Below are 20,350 nucleotides of genomic sequence, written 5' to 3'. Positions count from 1 at the left end.
AACTCAACACAGATCGACTGAACAATATACTCCCTCAATTCCAATTTAATTGTCCAAAAGCAGTTTTCACACATAATGATTGAAAAATTATTTTAAACTAAATTACCCCAACATAGAATAAGACCATCTCCATTGTAGAACTCAAATGAATTTGAGATTAAAATTGGAGCTCAACTTGTAATGGAGGAGAAAGTTGGGATGTCAACTTATAATCCAAATTTTTCTTTTTCAAGCTCTTTTTCCAGGGTTCCCCTCTCCAAAATCCAAGTTATATTTTAACATTAAAAAGTAGGATCACAACCTCTTTTTGCCAATCAATTATTTTTCATTAATTTTATTTTTTTATAAAATAAATAATTTGGGATGCGAGAAGTTGAGTTATGCAATGGAAAAATTGAACCCAAAATTTTTTAAACCCAAACTTTTTACATTTCTATATAGGTGTCTTTTGGTACAACTCGATATCAAAAATTGGTCTTAACAATGAGGATATTCTAAGACCGTGCATAAAGTCAATCTAATTAACTAATAACAAATAAAGATAATATATGAAATAATTGTCTTGTTTTATGAAGCGGATAATTGTTTTGGAATATTTAAAAAGTGATTTTTGGATTGGAATGGAGGGAGTACAATAATAAACAAAAAGACGTTTTTTCATCATTTTTTAAGAAACGTTTTCGAATTGCCTTTTCACGTTTCACATTTAAGAATCGCGAAACAGCATCCAAATTGTCATATTTGTGCAACATAGCATGTGATATCACCCAATTTTCGGCAACATTAAACAATGCTACCAGTTGATGAGTTTTAAGTTTTAACGAAACGAGTAAGGACTTTGATCGTAACTTTGATCCTTGTTGTTTTGTTTGTCGCCGTCTTGTTATTCGTTCATATTGTCGTCTCTTCCCTCGTCCTCTGAAACATAATCTCTCTCAACTCTAACTTGTTTGATCGTAAATTTTAAACCCTACTAGAGAATATAATTTCGGCGGTAAAGTGTGAAACTGAAAAACATTATAGTTTGACGAAGGAGAGGAAGGGCGTCGTTTTTCCGTCCAGAGATACAGGGGTTTGGCAAAGCAGTAAACATCGTCATTTTTATTTGTTGGAGACACAGAAGAAACTTGTCGTTTGCTGTTATTGGTGTGAGGTCGAGGTGGGGTAAGTTGGCTCTCCACATGTTAGATGATACTTTGACACGTTGTTACTTAACGGGACGTTTAGGGACAAGTGAGCATAACTAGCTAACAGACGTTAATTGACGAAGCCTCTTTGTATGCTTTGGGGCTACAAGAAGAAGTCGATAATGCTTTGCGTGGATATCCCTAGCTCTCCAATTTTGAAGGATTGTTCAGGGGGTCGTACTTTAACAGGGAATGGGAATGAGCTCGTTTCTTGTGCGAGGAGTAGCGAAGTAGGGAAAAAGATGACAGTTATTACTATTCTCCCCAAAAAGGTTTCTCTCAAAGCTAAACGTCAAGTCCTATCAACTAGTGGATGTGAGGTTATCAGGCAGAGATTGTCCATCAAGAGGTGAGCGGATCTTGTTAGTAACGTTAACAAAGATGTTACCATTCTAGCAAGATCACTGTTAGCCCGGAAGGAGAGAATTTTTTTAGCTGAGGGAAGTTTTAAGAGTTGTGGGGAGAATCTTCCATTATCCTTCCATCTCCCAGGGATTAGGATGTTGAAGATCTTGGGGGATCCTCTAGTGTATTGACGTATCATTCAAGGGCTCGGCCTGCCAGGCGAGTGAAGGTAGTGTGTGGCGTTAGACGCATTGATTCATCTTTGGTGGCCGACCTTCTGCAGCAGGTGTCTTTTTAATCCATCACGGTCGAATTTTATAAACGTAAAATCTCTTTCGTCTATATCTACTATTGAGGCTGCATAACAGATAATTTTGGATATGTAGGTATACACGACTCGTGATTTGAAGAATCGTGTTCCTCAAATCATGTATTGGTTCATGTATTTATTGAGTTTCCCGATAGGAAAGTAGTGGGGGACACATTGTGTGTGATAGTTGATTTTTTTTTTCTAATAAAGGAGGAAACGATTTTATTAAAGTCACGTCAATTTATCTATAATCTCTGGATGAAACTCACCCAACCCTCCGAATTAGGACAAAACCGTTGGTATTATCGATAAATATCATTTGCGACTATACTATCGGGACAAATTACAAAAGTCAATTATAAAGTGTAGAGGATCGAGTACATGCACCCTAGATCAATGAAAAACGCGAAATCCCAAGCATAGACAACAAGAATAACCATTAAAAAAAAACGATACACCTCATTGCAATGATACAAAAATGCCAAATAATAATCTCCACTTTCTCTTGTTCATCCAAAATTTGAAGCTTATGCAATGAGTTCTGAAATGTATAAGTGAAGATTTTATTTGCCACTTAATTTGTAACAGCACACATCTCGATACATGATAGCAAAGAGCATGGCATCCCATCTACAATTGCCCAAAGGTAAACATGTTTTTTTTACTCCATAAAGTCCAAGCTACAACTGCCCATACCACAAGCATGAAGTCTTGTTGCACGATCCCCCGTTGCCAAATTTACTACTAACCCATAAGTCTCCAGAATAAATAGTAGTAGAAATAAAATCCTTCACCAAAGCATAATGACAAAAGAACACACTTAGCATTAACGTTAGATAAAACCTGGATTTTGCAAGCTTGTCACTCGTCAGGAAGGTTTATCAAAGAAAACCGTGAAAGTTTGCCAAGCTTTTACTCTTCAAACTGGCTCCAAAGCTAGGGAAGGAAACTAGCTCCATAGCAAACTAGGCTTGCTGATTCATCATCTTCTCAATTTAATGATCAATAACTTCAGTTGCTTCCTCCACTTCAAGTGCAAAATTCATGCCCAATTGCAAACCCAAAGATGCAACAACTTCAGCTATATACTGGTGGCAATTTATTCTCACTGTCAACCCATTAAGGTCACTCCCGCCTTGAGTTTTGTAAACATTCTTCACAGATCAAGAAGAACGACGTGGTACTAACTCTTCTTCGTTGATGCTGATTTAACAAAATTAGAATTCGTAAACGTAATAGGCACAATAATAAGGTTACCCGTTACCAACTCTTTTGATAGTTGATTCTACTCATAAGCTATTCTTAATTGTGGGAAGGTTGAGGGTCTCGCCGTGCAGGTCTCCTGCAGGTTTAATGAGAATTGATCCTTTTTCTATAATTATGACTGAACCCCCATAATCAGGATTTAACACTTTTGGTACTGAATCTGTTATTGTTCCAAGTTTGAAGAATATGCATGATCCGCAAGTGAATTAATTATTATGATTTTCTTCTTCTTTAATTTGAAGAATCTAAATTGGATTACTTGTTGGATGATATATGTGATTCTTATTGATTAAAAATTGTCAGGTGCAGCTGTCCTGCTATTCAAAATATAGACCACTATCAATGTCTCCAAGTTGACATTTAATTTAATGATTCATAGCGCAGATGTGATCGAAATAAAGATTGAACCTGAAGCTAATAATCTGAAACTTGGATTCTTGGACCTTTTTTAATTTTTGTTCCAGTTTAACTATGTATTCAATTTATATGAATTTTAATATTACTCTGCTTGGAAATAAGCCACTTGCCTGATTTAAGCAGAAACTTGCAAGTTATTTTATCATGGAGTACAAAGGCAAATCTCCATAATTAAAAAATAATGCTAGCAATAAAAGAAATACCCTTCCTTATCAAAATACATACATTTTCAGTTTTTAGGTTCGTCAATCTACATATCTAGTTTATGTATAGTATATGAATACATGAATTGATGAATAAATCAAAAAAATAAAAACATCATGTATTTTGATGTAGAGGTACAATTAATTTGTTTATCTAGGCATGATCACCGCGCATTCCTAATCAAAATAAAGAATAAATGGAAGATATCTATATATATTTTGAAGATCCTAATTATATGGCCGGCATGTGATTCTCCAGCATTTCATTGTTCTCATGGCTCAAACTGAGCGATCAATCATCAACTAATTAATATCTACAGGAAAAAAAATTGTCTAGTGGAGGAGTAAACAATTTCGATGTGTAAAATGAGAATCATATATACATCCAAGTCAAACGCCATCCGTCTAAGAGGATTTTCAATCAAAAACTTAGAATGAAGTAAGATAGTTGACTTTGTAATGCGACAGAAACCATAAAAAAATTCATAATTAATGACCAAATAACATCAAAAAATAAATAATTAATGACCAAAGAGTTGAAGAACTGTATAAATACTGGATAATTTTCTTCATCATCAACATTCAAGAGGCATTGCTAGCTAGCTATGGCACACAAAGTGAAAGTCATTAATGAATTCCGAGTGGCACCACCACCTGGCTCCCTCCCCAGCACAATTTATCAGCCACTCACTTTCTTTGACCTTCGTTTTCTAATTCTCACTCATAGGCAGACCATGACAGGCCTCTCTTTCTATTCTTATCCACAGTCTCTTCACCACTTAACTCAAATAACCATCCCTTCACTAATATCTTCTCTATCTCATAATCTGAAATTCTTCTATCCTTTCGTTTCAAGCCTCATCCTACCAGCATCGCCGCAGAAGCCGTACATTCTCTTCGCTGAAGGGAATTCAGTTTCTTTCACTGTCGCTCATTATTCAGATAATGATTTTGATGAACTCATAAGTTACCAGACGAAACCTGTTCATGTTTTGCGAATGTTTGCTCCAAACTTGCCCCCACCACATGTATCACCTGATGGATCGCACGTGGAATCTCTTCTTGCAATCCAAGTTACCTTGTTCCCTAATAAGGGTATTTGCGTTGGGATCGGTTTTAGGCATGTGGTAGCGGATGGGACGGCCTTCAACAACTTCATCCAGTCCTGGTCCTCGATCTGCCGATCTAATGGTACTGTTGAAATTGATAAGTTCCCGATGCCGACATTTAACAAGGACGCAATTAGAGATCCTTATGAGCTTGAGGCGAAGTTGTTGCAAAAGTGGCACGATTATTACTCGAGTTTTCAAGAATGTGAAATCGATAACATCTATGCAGATAAAGTTCGATCTACTTTCGTGTTGAAGCATAGACAAATACGGAAACTGAAAAAATATTTCACAAACAACGGGTTGGTCAATTTATCTTCTTATGTTGTAACATGTTCTTTCATATGGGTATGGTTGTTAAAATCATTGGAAGAAAGTCGCTTTGATGCCGATAACAAGGTGTGCCGTCTTTCTATTCCAGCAGACTGTAGAAATCAACTTGGTTTACCCACAACATATTTCGGAAATTGTGTAGCGGCGTCCTTTGCGGTGGCCAAGAGAAGTGAGCTTGTAGAACAGAATGGATTTCTTGTTGCATCGAGAGCTATAGGAAACTGCATAAAAGAATTCAAGAGTGACGGAGCATTAAGAGGAGTACAAAAGTTGGTCACAGAAGTCGAAGAACAACTTCTTCTTGGACCTTCTGATCTTCTATTTGTAATTATGGGGTCTCCTAAATTTGACCATCTAAAGACAGATTTTGGTTGGGGTTCCCCAAATAAGCTAGATGTGCTTCATCCTGATTCGATAATTGCCGTAAATTTGAATAATTACTGCAAGGATGAGGAAGGTGGGATTGAGTTTGGGCTGGAACTAACGAAGGCCGAAATGGATGCTTTTACAAAGCATTATTACCATGAATTGGCAAACTCACTCCTGTGAATTCCGTGGAGAATTCACAGCTCTTGTTGATTGAAATTCATAGTGTAATAATTACATAATTGTGTAATAGAGTACCATGTTGAGTGCTAACCAAACGATTTGCATTGTTTAATTTATACAGCCACATAATTAATTAATTAATAAAAAATATTTATAAAAAAATATTTGGTTGTTCGATTTGTAATTGTATCGTAGATTATAATATATAAATAATATAATAATAAAAATGTTTATATTTTACAATTAGGTCATATAATTATACAAATTTAAATGTTGGAGGTTAGAATCGAAATCACCTAATGTCTGACTAAGTGTGATCAGAACTGTAGGAATTGAAAACTTTAAGAGCTCGGCGAATCTTACGCAATCTAAGTAGCGTATAAACGAATTTCAATTCAAAAATTTAAAAGAACAGTTGAAATTTTTTAAAATTGGGGTCTAATTTTATTCAAAGATGTCGAAAATACAGCTGAAAAGTGTTTAAATAGTTTCAAAATTGAAAAACAACTAAAAACGAAAATTATGAAAATAATCTAAAACGAAGACCGGCCCGTTTGAAGACCGAAACAACTTTTCGAGAGCTTTCCGAATCACTATTATAATTACGATTCTAACAACCGAATCTAAAATTATGGCTGTTTTAATCGGTTGACTTTTTTTCCGTAAATCTTCAATTATTTAATCCATTTCGCTTGGGTTTTTTGGCTGTCGACCCAAGTAATATAATAGTCCGCAATTCGTTTTACGTAAGAATCTGAGCGTCAAAATAGATGTAAATGAAAAACATGTTCACGACATTCAAAAAGATTAATTAAATAGATATATACTAATATGAAAAATGTTTTTTTTTTTTCTTGAAGTTATATATACGGAAAATGTAGTTATAAAAAAATACACTAAAATTTGATTTTTTTTAGTGGTCAATGATCAAATCACTAAAATATTCCTCTGTTGATTATTATAATGTCTTTTCATTATATATCATATCATGTATATATAACCATTAGAGTTGGCGTGGTAGTTTAGCGTCTCGTTCCTTAATCAGTAGGTGGAGAGATTCGATTTTCAGCTTCTGCAAATGAAAAAAATTTTGTGGACAGTTTTTTATCGCTTCGTGCACTAACAGTTGAAAGATTAGTCTAGAATTTGAAATCCTCACCCGCTGTGATTGCTTGAATTGAATCGGTTGAGTTTGGTCCTTAATATATTCTTGGCAAGTCTCCTTAACTAAGTACTTCATGAGCCAAGACTCTCCTGAAAACCAACTAATCGATTCCATCATCATTCTTTCCTCGGCTGTGAGAATATCCAAAAAGACCTAAAAAAAATATATCATGTATATATGAAGGTACTTGATTTCCGATAAACGAATCCATTTTGAATTTGATTTATCAGGTATTCCATATTTACAATTCTTATTGAAAGAGTTGTACCACTATAACAGTAGTACCAATCAATGGTAATGTTTTTTCCTTTACATTCTCGACGGAAATTCGAATCTTTTGGATGAACCTTTAACCTCTTGAAGAAGGAGACAATGACTTAATCATTAAATCGATGTTCGGATCACTGTCCTGATTGGCTCAATGGTAATGCTTTACTGCACGATATTCAATAAAATAATACTACCATTGAATATTGAGGAATGGTGAAAGAAACTGAATCCCCTTCGGTAAAAAGACCGTGTGGCTTTTGTTGCCGCGGAGTGAGGATTAGGTTAGAGACAAAAGGGTAGAAGTATTGCAAGGTCAAAAACAGGGAGGATTTGACCAGGGATAGTTTTTCAATGTGAGTAATCCGGGTATGCATAGAAAAAGAGCCGTTGCACGTGAGTGTTTCCCATAAGAAGCCATGGAAGGTCAAAGAATGTGAGAGGCAGAGTGGTCAGAGAATGAATGGAGCCTGGTGGCGGAGAGACCTGGAATTCATCGATAATTTCCATTATTTAATTTAAGGCGTGGCTTTGTAAAATGGTGTTTGCGAATGGGATTGTCGATATTTTTGTAGTGTGTATGAGAAATTATGGGGAGAGTGAAGAAAAAAAAGAACAAGTAGCCAGGACGATTAAAACTTAATTAAAACTTGACTCAACAAATTTTTAGTTGAATCATACTCACCGTCTCACATTTGAGTATGCGTATCAAATTTTGACATGGGTAAAATTCCACCTATCTTTGCATTCCTTTGCTTCAGTTTGTCAAGGAAACACATTTAACGGAAGAAGATCCAACAATTTGATTGTGACTGTTTCAACTCAATTGCTCTTTGATCTACAAATAAGTAATAACCACGCCTAAGATAACACTAATGCAATCATGCCAAATTAAGAGGGCTAAATCTATGGATCTTAAATATTACAAATGGCATAGTTTAATAGGCATGTGTAACAATTCTTATGTGTTACACATGAAATAGCTAAGAACTACTATTTCTATATAAAAATAAATGATGTTTTTCATATGAAACATCACGTATTTTAAGACGGAGCGAGTAGCCAAAACTTCAATTTACCCCGCACTTAATACTCTTATTTTAAAAAAATCAACTGTGCATAAAATAAACATAATCTTAACCGCTGAATTTTCTACACATGGAAAATTATCACTAACATTTTTATTTTATTTTTTATAGAGAAAATTAAACACTAATACGCCCCAATACAACTACACCAACAGATAGTACCTTGGTTTGGATAACAAACATGCCAGAATTAAACTGGACATTATTTAGAAAAAAAAAAAAACTGAACTGAACTTATTAAGCGCATAGAATAGCTAGAATGGAGTACTACACTTTAGCAGAGTAGCATTACGTGAGGTTCAAGCATTCTTCAAAATGTTTAGTAAAAGCTTCCATTTCTCTCTTCTTTAGTGCCAATTGAATCTCAATCCCTCCTTCATCATCCCTACTATCAACAATATATATTGTATTCGTTAAATCAATATGTATAACTTCCTTCTTCTTCGGGCATCCCCAGCCGAAATCTGTCTTGTAAATACCTAAGTAAGGAGAACCTGCAACTGAGGTAAATATCGTAGGTCCAAAGCCTTGTTTTATTGTGGTCCACTTGTCCATCTCCTTCGCAGTTCCATTACTTTTCAACTCTTTTATGCAGTTACCAATGGTTTGAGTTGCGACGATAAGTCCATTATCTCCCACTAGCTCGTTTCTTGGAACTCTCGGAAAAAATCCTAGTAAGCAATTGCCAAAATAATTCTCGGGATATGAGATTCCAAAGCGATTCCTACAGTCAGCTCCGAAACAAAGACAGCAGAACTTGTCACTGGCATTGTCGATGTTTTCTAGTGATTTGATCATGCATACCAACGAAAATGAACATGTTACTACAAAGGAAGAGATCTGTTCCATTCCATCAGTACTCTTGTCCGAAAAATATTGTTTCAGTCGTTTGATCTGGCTACTCTTCAATGCGAAAGTGGATCGAACCTTGTCTTTGTAAATATCATCATTTTTCGGGGTTCCAGTTACACCTTCACTTCTTGAATAAAAATCCCTCCACTGTTTTAAACTTCTGGCCTCGAGGTCATATGGATCTTCAATCGAGCTTCGGTCAAAAGACGGCTTCACGAATTTGTCGCTGACAAGAAAATCGTTGGATCTGCATGTCGAAGCCCAGGATTTCGTGAAATGAAGAAAGGCCCTGCCATCAGCGGCAACATGATGAAACTCAATCCCAATACAAACACCCTTATTCGGAAATAGGGTAACTTGAACTGCAAGAAGAGGGTTTACTCCTGTCCCATCAGGCGACACACGTGTGTAGAGCAACCTCGGCGCAAAAGGGTGCAAAATTGTAACATCTTTTGCTCGGTCGCTTATGACGTCATCAAAATCACCTGAACATTCAGCAACGGTGAAAGAAATAGAATTGCCTTCCTCGTAAAGAATGTATGGCTTTTGAGGAGCAGGGGGGAGGATGAGATTGGAAACTAAAGGGAAGAAGTGTTGCAGAGTGAGAGAAAGAGAGGATTTGAGAGATGGGACAAGGGTCTCATTGAAATGCTCAAGAGAGATTTCAGGGTATGTATAGAAATAGACAACTCGCATGTTGTGAGTTTGTTTGATGCATAGCCATGGAAGGTCAAAGTAAGTGAGAGGAAGAGAGATTGTAGTGGGGAGGGAACCTGGTGGTGGAGACACTTGAAATTCATCCATCACTTTAACCTTACTTCCCATTTCCATAACAATGATAGTTTCACAGAGTAAAAATATACCTGATGTTATGGTAAATTCCAAGATAGAGAAGATTGCGTGAGAAGATTGTGAGGGAAAGATAACTAATTTATAACAATATGGGTATTTCAAGTTTTTGGAAGTCTTGCACTGCACGTGCCTATCTGAATATTCAATAAATGCACTCCCCATTCAACAGCCACCATTCTCCAAACTGAATGTCAGATTAAGGAATACAGTGTGAAATGATAAGGATACTCAATCAAACCTGAACAATGATCTTCCCATATGAATGAATTTATCTAGAACTCAAGGACACAACTGAGCATCAGTTTTAGAGTAGGGAAAAATATGAATGGTGGCTGTTGAATGGGGAGTGTATTTACTCCCTCTACGTACACCTTATTTCAAACTATGAACTTTGCATATAATAAACAAAATCAGAGTTTCCCAACACATGGAAAATTATTTGAATATGGAGTAGAAAAATAATACACCCATGTAGTACCACAACAAGGTAGGGTATATAATCACTCATAATAACTAAGAACATCCCACTCATGGTAACTGAACATCATTCAAAAGTTTAACTTTTTAAGTGGATATATATAATTGCTAAGGTGAAGTACAATCAGCAGAATTTACAAAAGCTTCAGGCCTTCTTCAAAATGTTCAGTGAAAGCGTCCATCTCCTCCCTCTTTAGTGCCAATTGAATCTCAATTCCCCCTTCCCCATTCCTACAATCACCAAGAGATATTGTACTTGATAAATCAATGTGTGTGACTTCTGTCTTCACCGGACACCCCCAGCCAAAATCAGTTTGGTAAACACCCATTTTAGGAGAACCCGCAACTGTCGTAAAAATCGAAGATCCTAAAGATTGTCCGTCGGTTATAGTGACCCACTTCTCAATCTCTCTCAATGCTCCATTACTTTCCAATTCTTTTATGCAGTTCACTATGCTTCTAGCTGCAACAATAAGTCCATCATGCGCCACTAGCTCGTTTCTCTCAACCATTGGAAAAAGTGCTGCCAAGCAGTTGCCAAAATAATTTGTAGGTAATGAGATTCCAAAGCGATTCCTACAGTCGGCTACGAAACAATGGCAGCAGAGCTTGTCGCCGCCATTGTCACTACTTTTTAATGATTTGATCAAGCACACCCATGAAAAGGAACATGTTACTACAAAGGAAGAAAAATGTGCCATTCCAATAGTACTCTTGTTTGAGAAATATTGTTTCAGTCTCTCAATCTGGCTTCTCTTCAACACAAAAGTTGATCGAACCTTGTCTGTATAAATATCATCATTTGTTGGGATTTCAAAAACTTCACAACTTGAATGCCAATCCCTCCACTGTTGTAAACTTCTGGACTCAAGCTCATATGGATCTTCAATCGAGCTCCTGTCGAAAGACGGCATCAAGAATTCCTGGCTGTAGAGATAATCGTTTGATCTGCATATCAAAGCCCACGATTTCATAAAGTGATGAACAGCCTTGCCATCTGCTACAACATGATGAAATTCAATCCCAATGCAAACACCCTGATTCGGAAACAAGGTAACTTGAACTGCGAGAAGAGGATCAACTCTTGTGCCATCAGGAGACAAACGCGTGGAGAGCAGCCTTGGAGCAAAAGGGTGCAAAATTCTAACGTCTTTTGCCTGGTCGCTTTTTACATGATTGAAATCACCTGGATATTCCGCAACAAGAAAAGTTATAGAATTACCTTGGGTAAATAGAATGTAGGGTTTTTCTGGCTGTTGAGGTGGGAGGATGAGATTGGAAACAAAAGGGAAGAAATGTTGCAGGGTTAGTGAAAGAGAGGATTTAAGCGAAGGGATGAGAGTCTGAGTGAAGTTCTGAAGTGAGATATCAGGGTATGTATAGAAAAAGAGACGTTGCATTCTGTGAGTGTTTCTGATAAGTAGCCATGGAAGGTCAAAGAAAGTCAGAGGCAGAGAGATTGTATTAGGGAGGGAACCAGGTGGTGGGGATACTTGAAATTCATCAATAACTTTCACCTTGTGCGCAATATCCATAGCTATAATTCCAGTAGAGGAGATTCCAATAGAATCGTGATTAGGCAATGACTAATTGTTACAACCTACGGGATATTCATATTCTATGCAAACTCCTAAGAAAATTGAATTTTTTTTTTTTCTTTTCCCTGCTTATATGGAACAAAGTTCATTAGTAGTATATCTTTAAATCGAAGCCTCATTTATACAATAATCAAGAAGGAAAAGATAAGGAAGGAATACTTGGGCACGATTTGAAATTCGGAACGAGTTGGATCACTTCTTCAAACTTCCAGATCAACCTATCGGCAAAGGAACGAATGCACAGCAAAATCCCAGCAATTGTTTGAATTTTGTACAAAACAGAAATCAATTTTACCAGGAGTACATCCTCAACTTCAATCTAAGAAACAGAGAACCTAGGTTACAAAGTCAGCTGCAAACAGTAGAAAACTATATTACAGTCTCACCCGACGCCAGCAAGAAGGAGAAGACACTGAACAGAAAAGAAATTATGGACACGATTATTACACGTCCCAAACTGTGGAGGTGAAAGGAATAATAACAATGTGGGTCCTATAGTTTTCACAATGTTGCATTTACATCCTTGAAATTTATTTTTCTTTTCTTTTTTCCGTAAATAGTCAGCCCTGATTACCTGGACAACTTGATAAATGGTGGCTGGCGTAAAAATACTAAGATGGGCTTATTTAAATTGTCTTTGTGATTCAGTTGTGTTTACCAACAAACTATCCCATAAAACAGAAATGCAGGCAGTTGACCGACGATCGAAAGTTTCTTGTGCCACAATTAGGGATGGAAATGAGTCTAAAAACAAACTCAATTTAGTATACTATATGGTAAAATACAAAAAGAAAAAAAAATTGCTTTTAAATAGAAAAAAGAAGTTATATACAAACATGGTCAAGGAAAAAAAAAAAAGATGAATCTCACTCCAATCACCATATTTTGAAACCGAGAACTTACAAAAAAAGAAAATGGAATCTGTTACTCATACGTGAACAACAAGCAAAACATATCTGAGCTCCCCCATGTGTGGAGTTCTCCACATGACGAATTAATGGCGTGCATATTGCTCGGATAGCCCCAAACAACTTTTTATAGCCTCATTCGCATTCATCATTTCTGAGGCCCTTTCTTCTCTCTTTTTCTTCTCTCTGCAACAGAACAAAAAAGTGTTCGAGAAAAACCGTAAAAGAATGTAGAATCTAAAAATGTAGAACAACTGAAATTAGTCTTTTTACCTTTCCACGTATTCATTTAACAACTCTTTCGCTCAAAAAGGTAAATGACAGATTCATTTAATATGTCATCTTCCAATGAAGATGGAAGTTAATACTTGAAATAACATTTTAAGATTGGAATTAAGAAATGACCACCCTGTATGAGTAAATAATCATAGAAATAAGGTTTTCACTGTATATACTTGCAAATAAAGTTGTTTAATAGAAATTTCACAGTATACGTCAAACCACCTAAAAGTAAAACCTTTTGAAGATTAGAATTAAGATATGAACACCCTTTATGAGTGAATAATCATAAAACTGATATTTTTATTATAGATGCCATGGCACATTGGCAGACTAGTGAAAAGACCAACCTTGTCAAGTATTGTGGGTTCAGTTGCATTTGCAACCTCTAGAAGATGAAACAGTCCAACAGCAAAGAAACGAGTGTAGCTGAAACTTCCTTTACTCCCAGCTCTTTTTTTTGTCTTTCATAATCGTCTCCACTTCTCCATCTCTTGATGAAAACTCAACTAATGTGCTCGGATTCTGAGCCTTGGCCCACTCCTCCAACTTTTGTGCATCACTTCTGAGGTGTATAAAACATATAGATTCAATTAATATGAAAACGCTGCATAGGTTTCTTACAGTTCCTTCTAGAAACAACATGCATAATCCACACACAAACTTGTTCTTTACAAAAGCACATGGATGATTTTCCAAAGCATTAATGTAGCTTTTGATGTTCAATGTTGTCTAAATTTAGTTTTGGAAGGATAAAAATGGTGGTCAAAACTCAAAAGAGACAAACCTGTATTGTTCTGGGTCATCATTCAATGCTTTTATGTATGATTCAAATGTGATGTTCCGATCTTCTTCACTTGGGTATCCTTGCATGAGTTGATCGTAAACCGTCACAAATCCAAGACCAAAACGAACTTTTGTATTTCATCAAATGATGTTGTACAAGCAATTCTTGTAAGACTGTTGTAGATACTTGGGATAGGTTTCTTGTAAGCCTTGAGAAAATTCAACTTTGTTTGGGATACAGTGGGGGGAACATCTGAAAGTGTAAGTATAGAAACAAATCAATTCCAATGAATATAAATCGTAATAAAAAGAGATCAAAACCAGAGACATCCATTCCATAGCGTATACTTAAGTAGTATATATTTCAAACAGCAAATCAAATTGCGTAATTTGCTATAGCAGCATCAAATTAGCGAGTACATAAATGTGGGTCGAAAGCGATAGATGGACATAAAATATAAATTTCGAGTTCTGAAAATTCGAACATGCTAAATTCTAATTAAGAAGATCGAATTCTAAAAACTCGAATTTGGTTTGGCTGGAAATAGTAACATTGAGTTTTCAAAACTCGATTTTCTTTCGCTGAATGTAATAAAAAATAATATCAAGTTTGAATTTTACGAACTCGATCTTTGTTTTAAAATTATAAAAAATAACAAACTCGAGTTTTAAAAACTCGAACTTGGTTGGATATCAAGTTCGAGTTTTACAAACTCGATCTTTGTTTTAAAATTATAAAAAATAGCAAAATCGAGTTTTAAAAACTCGATTTTTTTAAAATAAAATTAACACAGTGGAGTTTAAGAAACTCGAATTTAGTTTTAATAAAAAAAAATTAGATAGGCAGGTAGTTGCGAGTTGAATTGTTGTTGAATGTTGTATCCTACTGCTATAAGAACTCCCACCGCAAAGACGCTTCAACACAAACCATTTGTTCTTCATTCATCTTTCTTAAACGTATCTTCTTCTAAAAAACAGACGATATCACAAACCATTTCTTCTTCATTCATTTTTCTTAAACGTTTCTTCTTCTTAAAGAACAACACGACATGTCTTTTTTCTATTTGAATTTGTATTGGAGGAGTTCTTTACAATTGGTGGATAATAAATTAGTGTGCTACGGTATTGCCGACTCACAATGTTTAATTAATCGTACCATGAGCTATGATGAATTTTTAGAATTAATGTACAATAATGTCAGTATTTTATGGAAGAGTCGATGCAGTTGTATCTCCAATTTGTATACACGGACGGCAACGGGGAGAGACAAGCTCATATAGTGATCCATGATGACGATTCACTATCGTGGATATATCGAATTCCGACGATTAGTCGTGAAGTCTTCATCTCCGTCGCTCCAAATCAAAATCCTAAAGAAATATCTGGATACCATACCGAAGTACAGTCAACTAGGTCTCAGGTAGACATTTGTGATAATGAGGACAATAATGAAGAAGAGAGTGACAAGGAAGAATTATCGGGACTCCCGTTTATTGAGTCGGAGGAAGATTGTGAGGAATACGAGACTTTTGACGACGAGGAATACTAGTATTCTGAAGACGAGGATTACATCAAGCCTGTTGGAACACATGTACCACCTAGTTATTATGTGTACAACAACATGGAAAGACCTAACATCGTAGCAAATCGCCGCATGACAGCTGCACCAACTAAGTATTCTGGCGACCCTAATTCCATAACGATCGGAACGAATTTTAGTAAGGCAAGAAAGAGATTAAAGATGCGATAACCAGGTGGTCGACCCAACGAGGAAGAGCTATTACGTTAAGGAGAGCACAAAGAAAACATGGGTTGCAGAATGCATTACACGAAAGCCCGACTATTTGAAATAGCGATGTCACGATATTGATTGCAACTGGAGGATCCGGGTTTCGCTGAATAGCGAAACTGATTTTTGGTAAGTGGTTGTATGGTGTCCTGAAGACAATTGTCACGGAGTAAATACTAGAGGCAATGACATGAATGTGTCACAAAGTAATGTTGTCTTATCATAGCGGACGCTATACAAGATAGTCCAAATAAAGAAATAAAGAGTATTCAGCGGGACGTTGAAAGAGTATACGGCATTCAAATTGGAAAGAAAAAAGCTTCGGACGGTAAGAGAATAGTGATGAATATGGTGTACGGAGATTGGGAGTCAAATTTCTGGGAGTTACCCTGTTACATGAAAGCGCTTGAAGACTCTAATGATGGGACAAAGGTTCGATGAAAGTTCCATAAGGTGGATGGACGCGTACATTTGACGAAAATGATTTTCAGGTTTGAACTGTGCTTTGATATTTTTTTTCATATGCTAAGAAATTTATACAACATACTTATTCATGTATATTTATTCAGGTATGTATTTTGGTCTTTCGGAGCCACAAGACTGACATTTAAACATAGTCTCCCAGTAGTTACTGTCAACGCTATGCATCTTCGTAGTGCATACAAGGAAAAGGGGATTGTTGCAATGGTCCAGAAAGCCAACACAAGGATTGTGCCCGCGCATATGCCATCATAGACGAGGAATCTACGCACAGTTCGTACTGGTTCCTTAAGTACCTGAAGAAATTTATTTTGAGGCGTAAGGTCACATGTATCATCTCAGATCGTCACAAGGGCATCCTGACTGCAATCGACAAGCTTGATGAAAAAATTTCAGCTTGAAGAGTTCACAGGTAATGATAAAATCCTAATTTCAAGATTGCCATATCAATTTTAATTTTTAATTTTGATTTACTACATTTGCACAAGTACTGTATATTGCACGTTTGTGCGAATCTGTTGTTCAAGATTAAAAAAACAAAAGGGGTGAAAACTCTAAGTTGGACCGTCGGTACCGAGATTCAGCAGCGTAAGTATTGTGATGCATGGGACGCTTTGCAAAATAAAAGTGAAGCCGCTTGTACGTGGCTTCATAAACTGCCGATTGAGAAGCGGACATTGTTCGAAGATGGATTCTACCAGTGGGGAATAACTACATCGAACAATGCAGAGGGTTACAACAACGTGCGGTAATGTGACCATTTGTTGCCAATTAGGGCCTTCATCCAGGCAATGCACGAAAAAGCTGTTAAGATTTTTGACGACGAGCGGATAAAAAGTGAATACTGGGGCAAAGTCCTTACACCGATATCTATGGAGAAGTATAAGATGAGAGCCAGAAAGCACACGGTGAAGAAATTCAGATCAAATGAATTTAAATACTCTGTGAGAACTGCATTACGTGGTCCCAGGTCTGGCGGTAATAAACATACGATTCGCTTTGGAGAGTGTAAATGCACATGCGGAAAATGGGAGACATACCGGATCCCTTGTTCCCATACAATGGCCATTGCGGCGATAATTGACTACGACCCCATGGATTTAGTTGCTCCGTGCTACAAAATGGAGGGATGGAATCAGCAGTTCAGCGGTGATTTAAACCCGGTGGACGATTCCCTGTGGCCCCGAAATCTAGACTGGCAGCTTTTGCCAGATGATAGTCGGATGATGTACCATTCTGGTTCGGGTCGGAAGAGATTTTTAAGACGAAAAGGAGCAATGGACTACGTCAACGGGAAAGGCCGCAGACCACCGGCTTGTAGTCGATGCAGCAACTTCGATCAAGTCATCACTGGCTGTAATAAAAGTCACCCGCCATCTGACAGAGTGCCTACAAACATGTTTTACGACCTATACAGACTCTAAGGAAATCCGTCTTCCGATGATGATCATGATGATGATGAATGATCAGACTTTTATTTATACAATTTATGAAGACAGTACTATATATCGTTCTTGTTTCATTTGCTTGATGTTTGTTTTAAGTAGCAGTTTGGGAATATGATCAAATAAGCATGAACTTCCTTAAATTAAAAAAATGCGATTCAACAATTCATTCAAATATGCGATTAAAAAAAATATTATGCTATTATTAAAAATAAACAAGTGAAGTTGAAAAGCGTATTTTATAAGTACATATGTAATCGATCTAAAAAAAACTAACGATGTCGATGTCCCCCTCCCACATGTTTAGGTCCACTACAACTCTCGGGATACCTAGGGGAATTCCTTCTGATTTGACGCAAGTTGTAATTGTGTCCAGGAATTTCATCCATCGGATCCTCATCGGGTTGAGCCTTATGCGGTGATAGGGCGTGTGTAGATGATCCCGCATAAATTCCAAAACCTAAACTGGTAGTTGAACCCATGAACCTCGAAACCAACACAGTTCATATCATCGAGTACCGGTGATTGAAATTGGCTAGAAAGGTTTACAACCGAATACTTACTACTCTTGGAATGACGACGCCCAGTATCAAGAAACTATCGTTCAATAGGCTGTGATAGACACTGTGGATCATCTAGGAGTGCAAACAAATCTCGGGATGCAGGATAATCGGAAAAGACCGGATATTGCGATGGGGCGGCCATCGTGTCAGAACCAGATCCCAGAAAATCAAATGAAACTCCTGTAAAGAATCCTCGGGATTCATCACCTGCTTTTTTTGTATGGAATTCATCTTGTGAGTGAGGAATCAATCCGAACCCAAGCCTGTCAATTTGTTCTCGGACGCTGTCTGGACAGTAATCCACATTCTCCAGTAAATCCCAGATAAACTTGTCTGTCCTTCGGACAGCCAACTCCTTGTCGTACATCGAGACGGAAAGAAAAATATGAGCAGAGCGGTGATGGGGCTGTATCCACAGAAGGTCGCCTTGTTTAGGTCCCTGCAAAACCCACGACGATCTCTAGGATCTACCTGACGTAGACCCCTCCATAACCTAAACGTGAATAAATATTTTTTATTAGGTCTATAACATACAACAAAATAATAAATAAGGAGTATTAACATAAGGCATTTAACAAAATATAAGAAGTCCGATTTGAAACTCTTCGAACTATAAGGAATCGATTTTTAACCATCGACCAAAACAACTTCAGTCCAATTGTTACATATTTAGAATTTAACGAAACAAAATTCCATAAACAATATATAATGTACTCAATTAATTAAATACTCCTAACACTCAATATTACAGTCATAAAATGATTTAATCAAACTACCGTTCAGTATACACAACACCATATACAAAATTTTCCGTAATAGAAATATACCACAGAAAGATCGAACCAAAAATTTGGTAAAAAAATATAAAAACTAAATTAATTTCATTTCTTATCTTATCTTAAATACAATAGCATGTAACGTCTATTTACAAATCACAAATAAGAATATAGAAGAAAAAAATCATAACTTAATTATCGTGGAAGGAGAAGAACGAACAATCTAAGAAATTTATATTTCGGTGAGTTTTGAGACGGAGAAAGTTTTGAGAATATAGAAGGAAGTTTTTGTAGTTTGTTACTATTGGTTTGGATTGAGAGTTTTAAGACGGAGAAAATTTTGAGACAGAGAGAGCTTTGAGACAAAGAGATTTTTGAGAGATTTGTATTTCGGTGAGATGAGATGAGACGAGAGAGACGTGAGAGTGAAAGGCTTTCTTCCGGTGAGACAGAGAAGAGAGAGATGTGGGGTAGAGGAAGACTGACCAAGATCGAGTTTTTGAAATCCAATTATGGCAAGTTCGTGTTTTTGAAACCCGATTATGGCAAGTTCGAGTTTTTGAAACTCGATTATGCGAAGTTCGATTTTTTGAAACTCGAATTTTATCTCAACGTAATCCCAAGTTTTAACCCCGCACTTAAACGTGTCAAAATCGACTTATCAGAAGCAAGATCAAGTTTTTGTTACTCGAACTTGAATTTTATTTAATAAGATAACACAATCATAACATAATTAGGGGGTAATGATGTTTTTAATGATGAAATTCGAGTATTCAAGACTCGATTTTACTTTCGTTTTCTTAATCACCCATTAATAAAATATTAATCACCCGATTAACAATGAAGATCGAGTTTTGAAAACTCGACCTCATTATTTTGTGTACCTCGCCAAAACAATCACATATTCCGTCTACCTATTAAAATGCATCCTTATTTATGTAATTAATACTCAAATTAACTCATGTTTGAATAGTTAACTTATCGGAATTGTCATAACTTGAGTTTTTTCAGCATGTCTACATAGCACAATGTTGGTATTCTACTAGAGAATTAAGAAGGGCAACCGCTAATTTTAGAAACTAGGGTTGTTCTTTAGTAAACGCTTGCCTGATGACATGCAGAGAACTACCACCCCATGGGAAGCTGTATTAGAGCGTCCGACGGGGCCCGGTAATGCCACGTACTACCGGCGCGAGATCCCAAAGAAGCTAAGTTTCGAGTAGAGGAAGAACTATTAAACTCTTCTATCTGTACAACTACACGATTGAGTCAATGCCGAGAAGGAAAGTGAAGCGACAGCCGCCAT

The 20,350-nt window shown here is 36.6% G+C and overlaps 3 protein-coding genes and 1 pseudogene across 3 annotated transcripts; 1 reads left to right on the top strand and 3 right to left on the bottom strand.

Annotated features, from left to right (window-relative positions):
• Window positions 1-1,309: 1,309 nt before the first annotated feature.
• LOC139884048 (coumaroyl-CoA:anthocyanidin 3-O-glucoside-6''-O-coumaroyltransferase 2-like) lies at window positions 1,310-5,719 on the top strand. The gene is made up of 4 exons (XM_071868129.1): window positions 1,310-1,507; window positions 2,431-2,488; window positions 3,245-3,309; window positions 4,328-5,719. Exons 1-4 carry the CDS (start codon window positions 1,310-1,312, stop codon window positions 5,717-5,719), a joined length of 1,713 nt encoding a protein of 570 aa, XP_071724230.1.
• A 2,808-nt stretch (window positions 5,720-8,527) lies between these two features.
• On the bottom strand, window positions 8,528-9,916 carry LOC139884047 (coumaroyl-CoA:anthocyanidin 3-O-glucoside-6''-O-coumaroyltransferase 1-like). Its single transcript, XM_071868128.1, has one exon. It carries the CDS (start codon window positions 9,914-9,916, stop codon window positions 8,528-8,530), a length of 1,389 nt encoding a protein of 462 aa, XP_071724229.1.
• Window positions 9,917-10,554: 638 nt separating this feature from the next.
• Window positions 10,555-11,955, bottom strand: LOC139884046 (coumaroyl-CoA:anthocyanidin 3-O-glucoside-6''-O-coumaroyltransferase 1-like). The gene has a single exon (XM_071868127.1). It carries the CDS (start codon window positions 11,953-11,955, stop codon window positions 10,555-10,557), a length of 1,401 nt encoding a protein of 466 aa, XP_071724228.1.
• A 1,057-nt stretch (window positions 11,956-13,012) lies between these two features.
• Window positions 13,013-20,350, bottom strand: LOC139884045 (protein THYLAKOID FORMATION1, chloroplastic-like; annotated as a pseudogene).

Source organism: Rutidosis leptorrhynchoides, unplaced genomic scaffold (genome assembly GCF_046630445.1).
Source record: "Rutidosis leptorrhynchoides isolate AG116_Rl617_1_P2 unplaced genomic scaffold, CSIRO_AGI_Rlap_v1 contig496, whole genome shotgun sequence".
Taxonomy (NCBI): domain Eukaryota; kingdom Viridiplantae; phylum Streptophyta; class Magnoliopsida; order Asterales; family Asteraceae; genus Rutidosis; species Rutidosis leptorrhynchoides.
Note: the sequence above shows the minus strand (reverse complement) of the source record. Positions and strands in the feature narration are given on the sequence as shown.

What these genes read in the sequence shown, in the direction of transcription:
- LOC139884048 (XM_071868129.1), top strand. Translation starts at nt 1,310, where the DNA reads ATGCTTTGCGTGGATATCCCTAGCTCTCCAATTTTGAAGGATTGTTCA. An exon ending in CCATCTACAATTGCCCAAAG is followed by an intron (nt 2,489 to 3,244) that starts GTAAACATGTTT and finishes CCCCATAATCAG; the next exon opens with GATTTAACACTTTTGGTACT. An exon ending in AGAATATGCATGATCCGCAA is followed by an intron (nt 3,310 to 4,327) that starts GTGAATTAATTA and finishes AGGCATTGCTAG; the next exon opens with CTAGCTATGGCACACAAAGT.
- LOC139884047 (XM_071868128.1), bottom strand. Translation starts at nt 9,916, where the DNA reads ATGGGAAGTAAGGTTAAAGTGATGGATGAATTTCAAGTGTCTCCACCA.
- LOC139884046 (XM_071868127.1), bottom strand. Translation starts at nt 11,955, where the DNA reads ATGGATATTGCGCACAAGGTGAAAGTTATTGATGAATTTCAAGTATCC.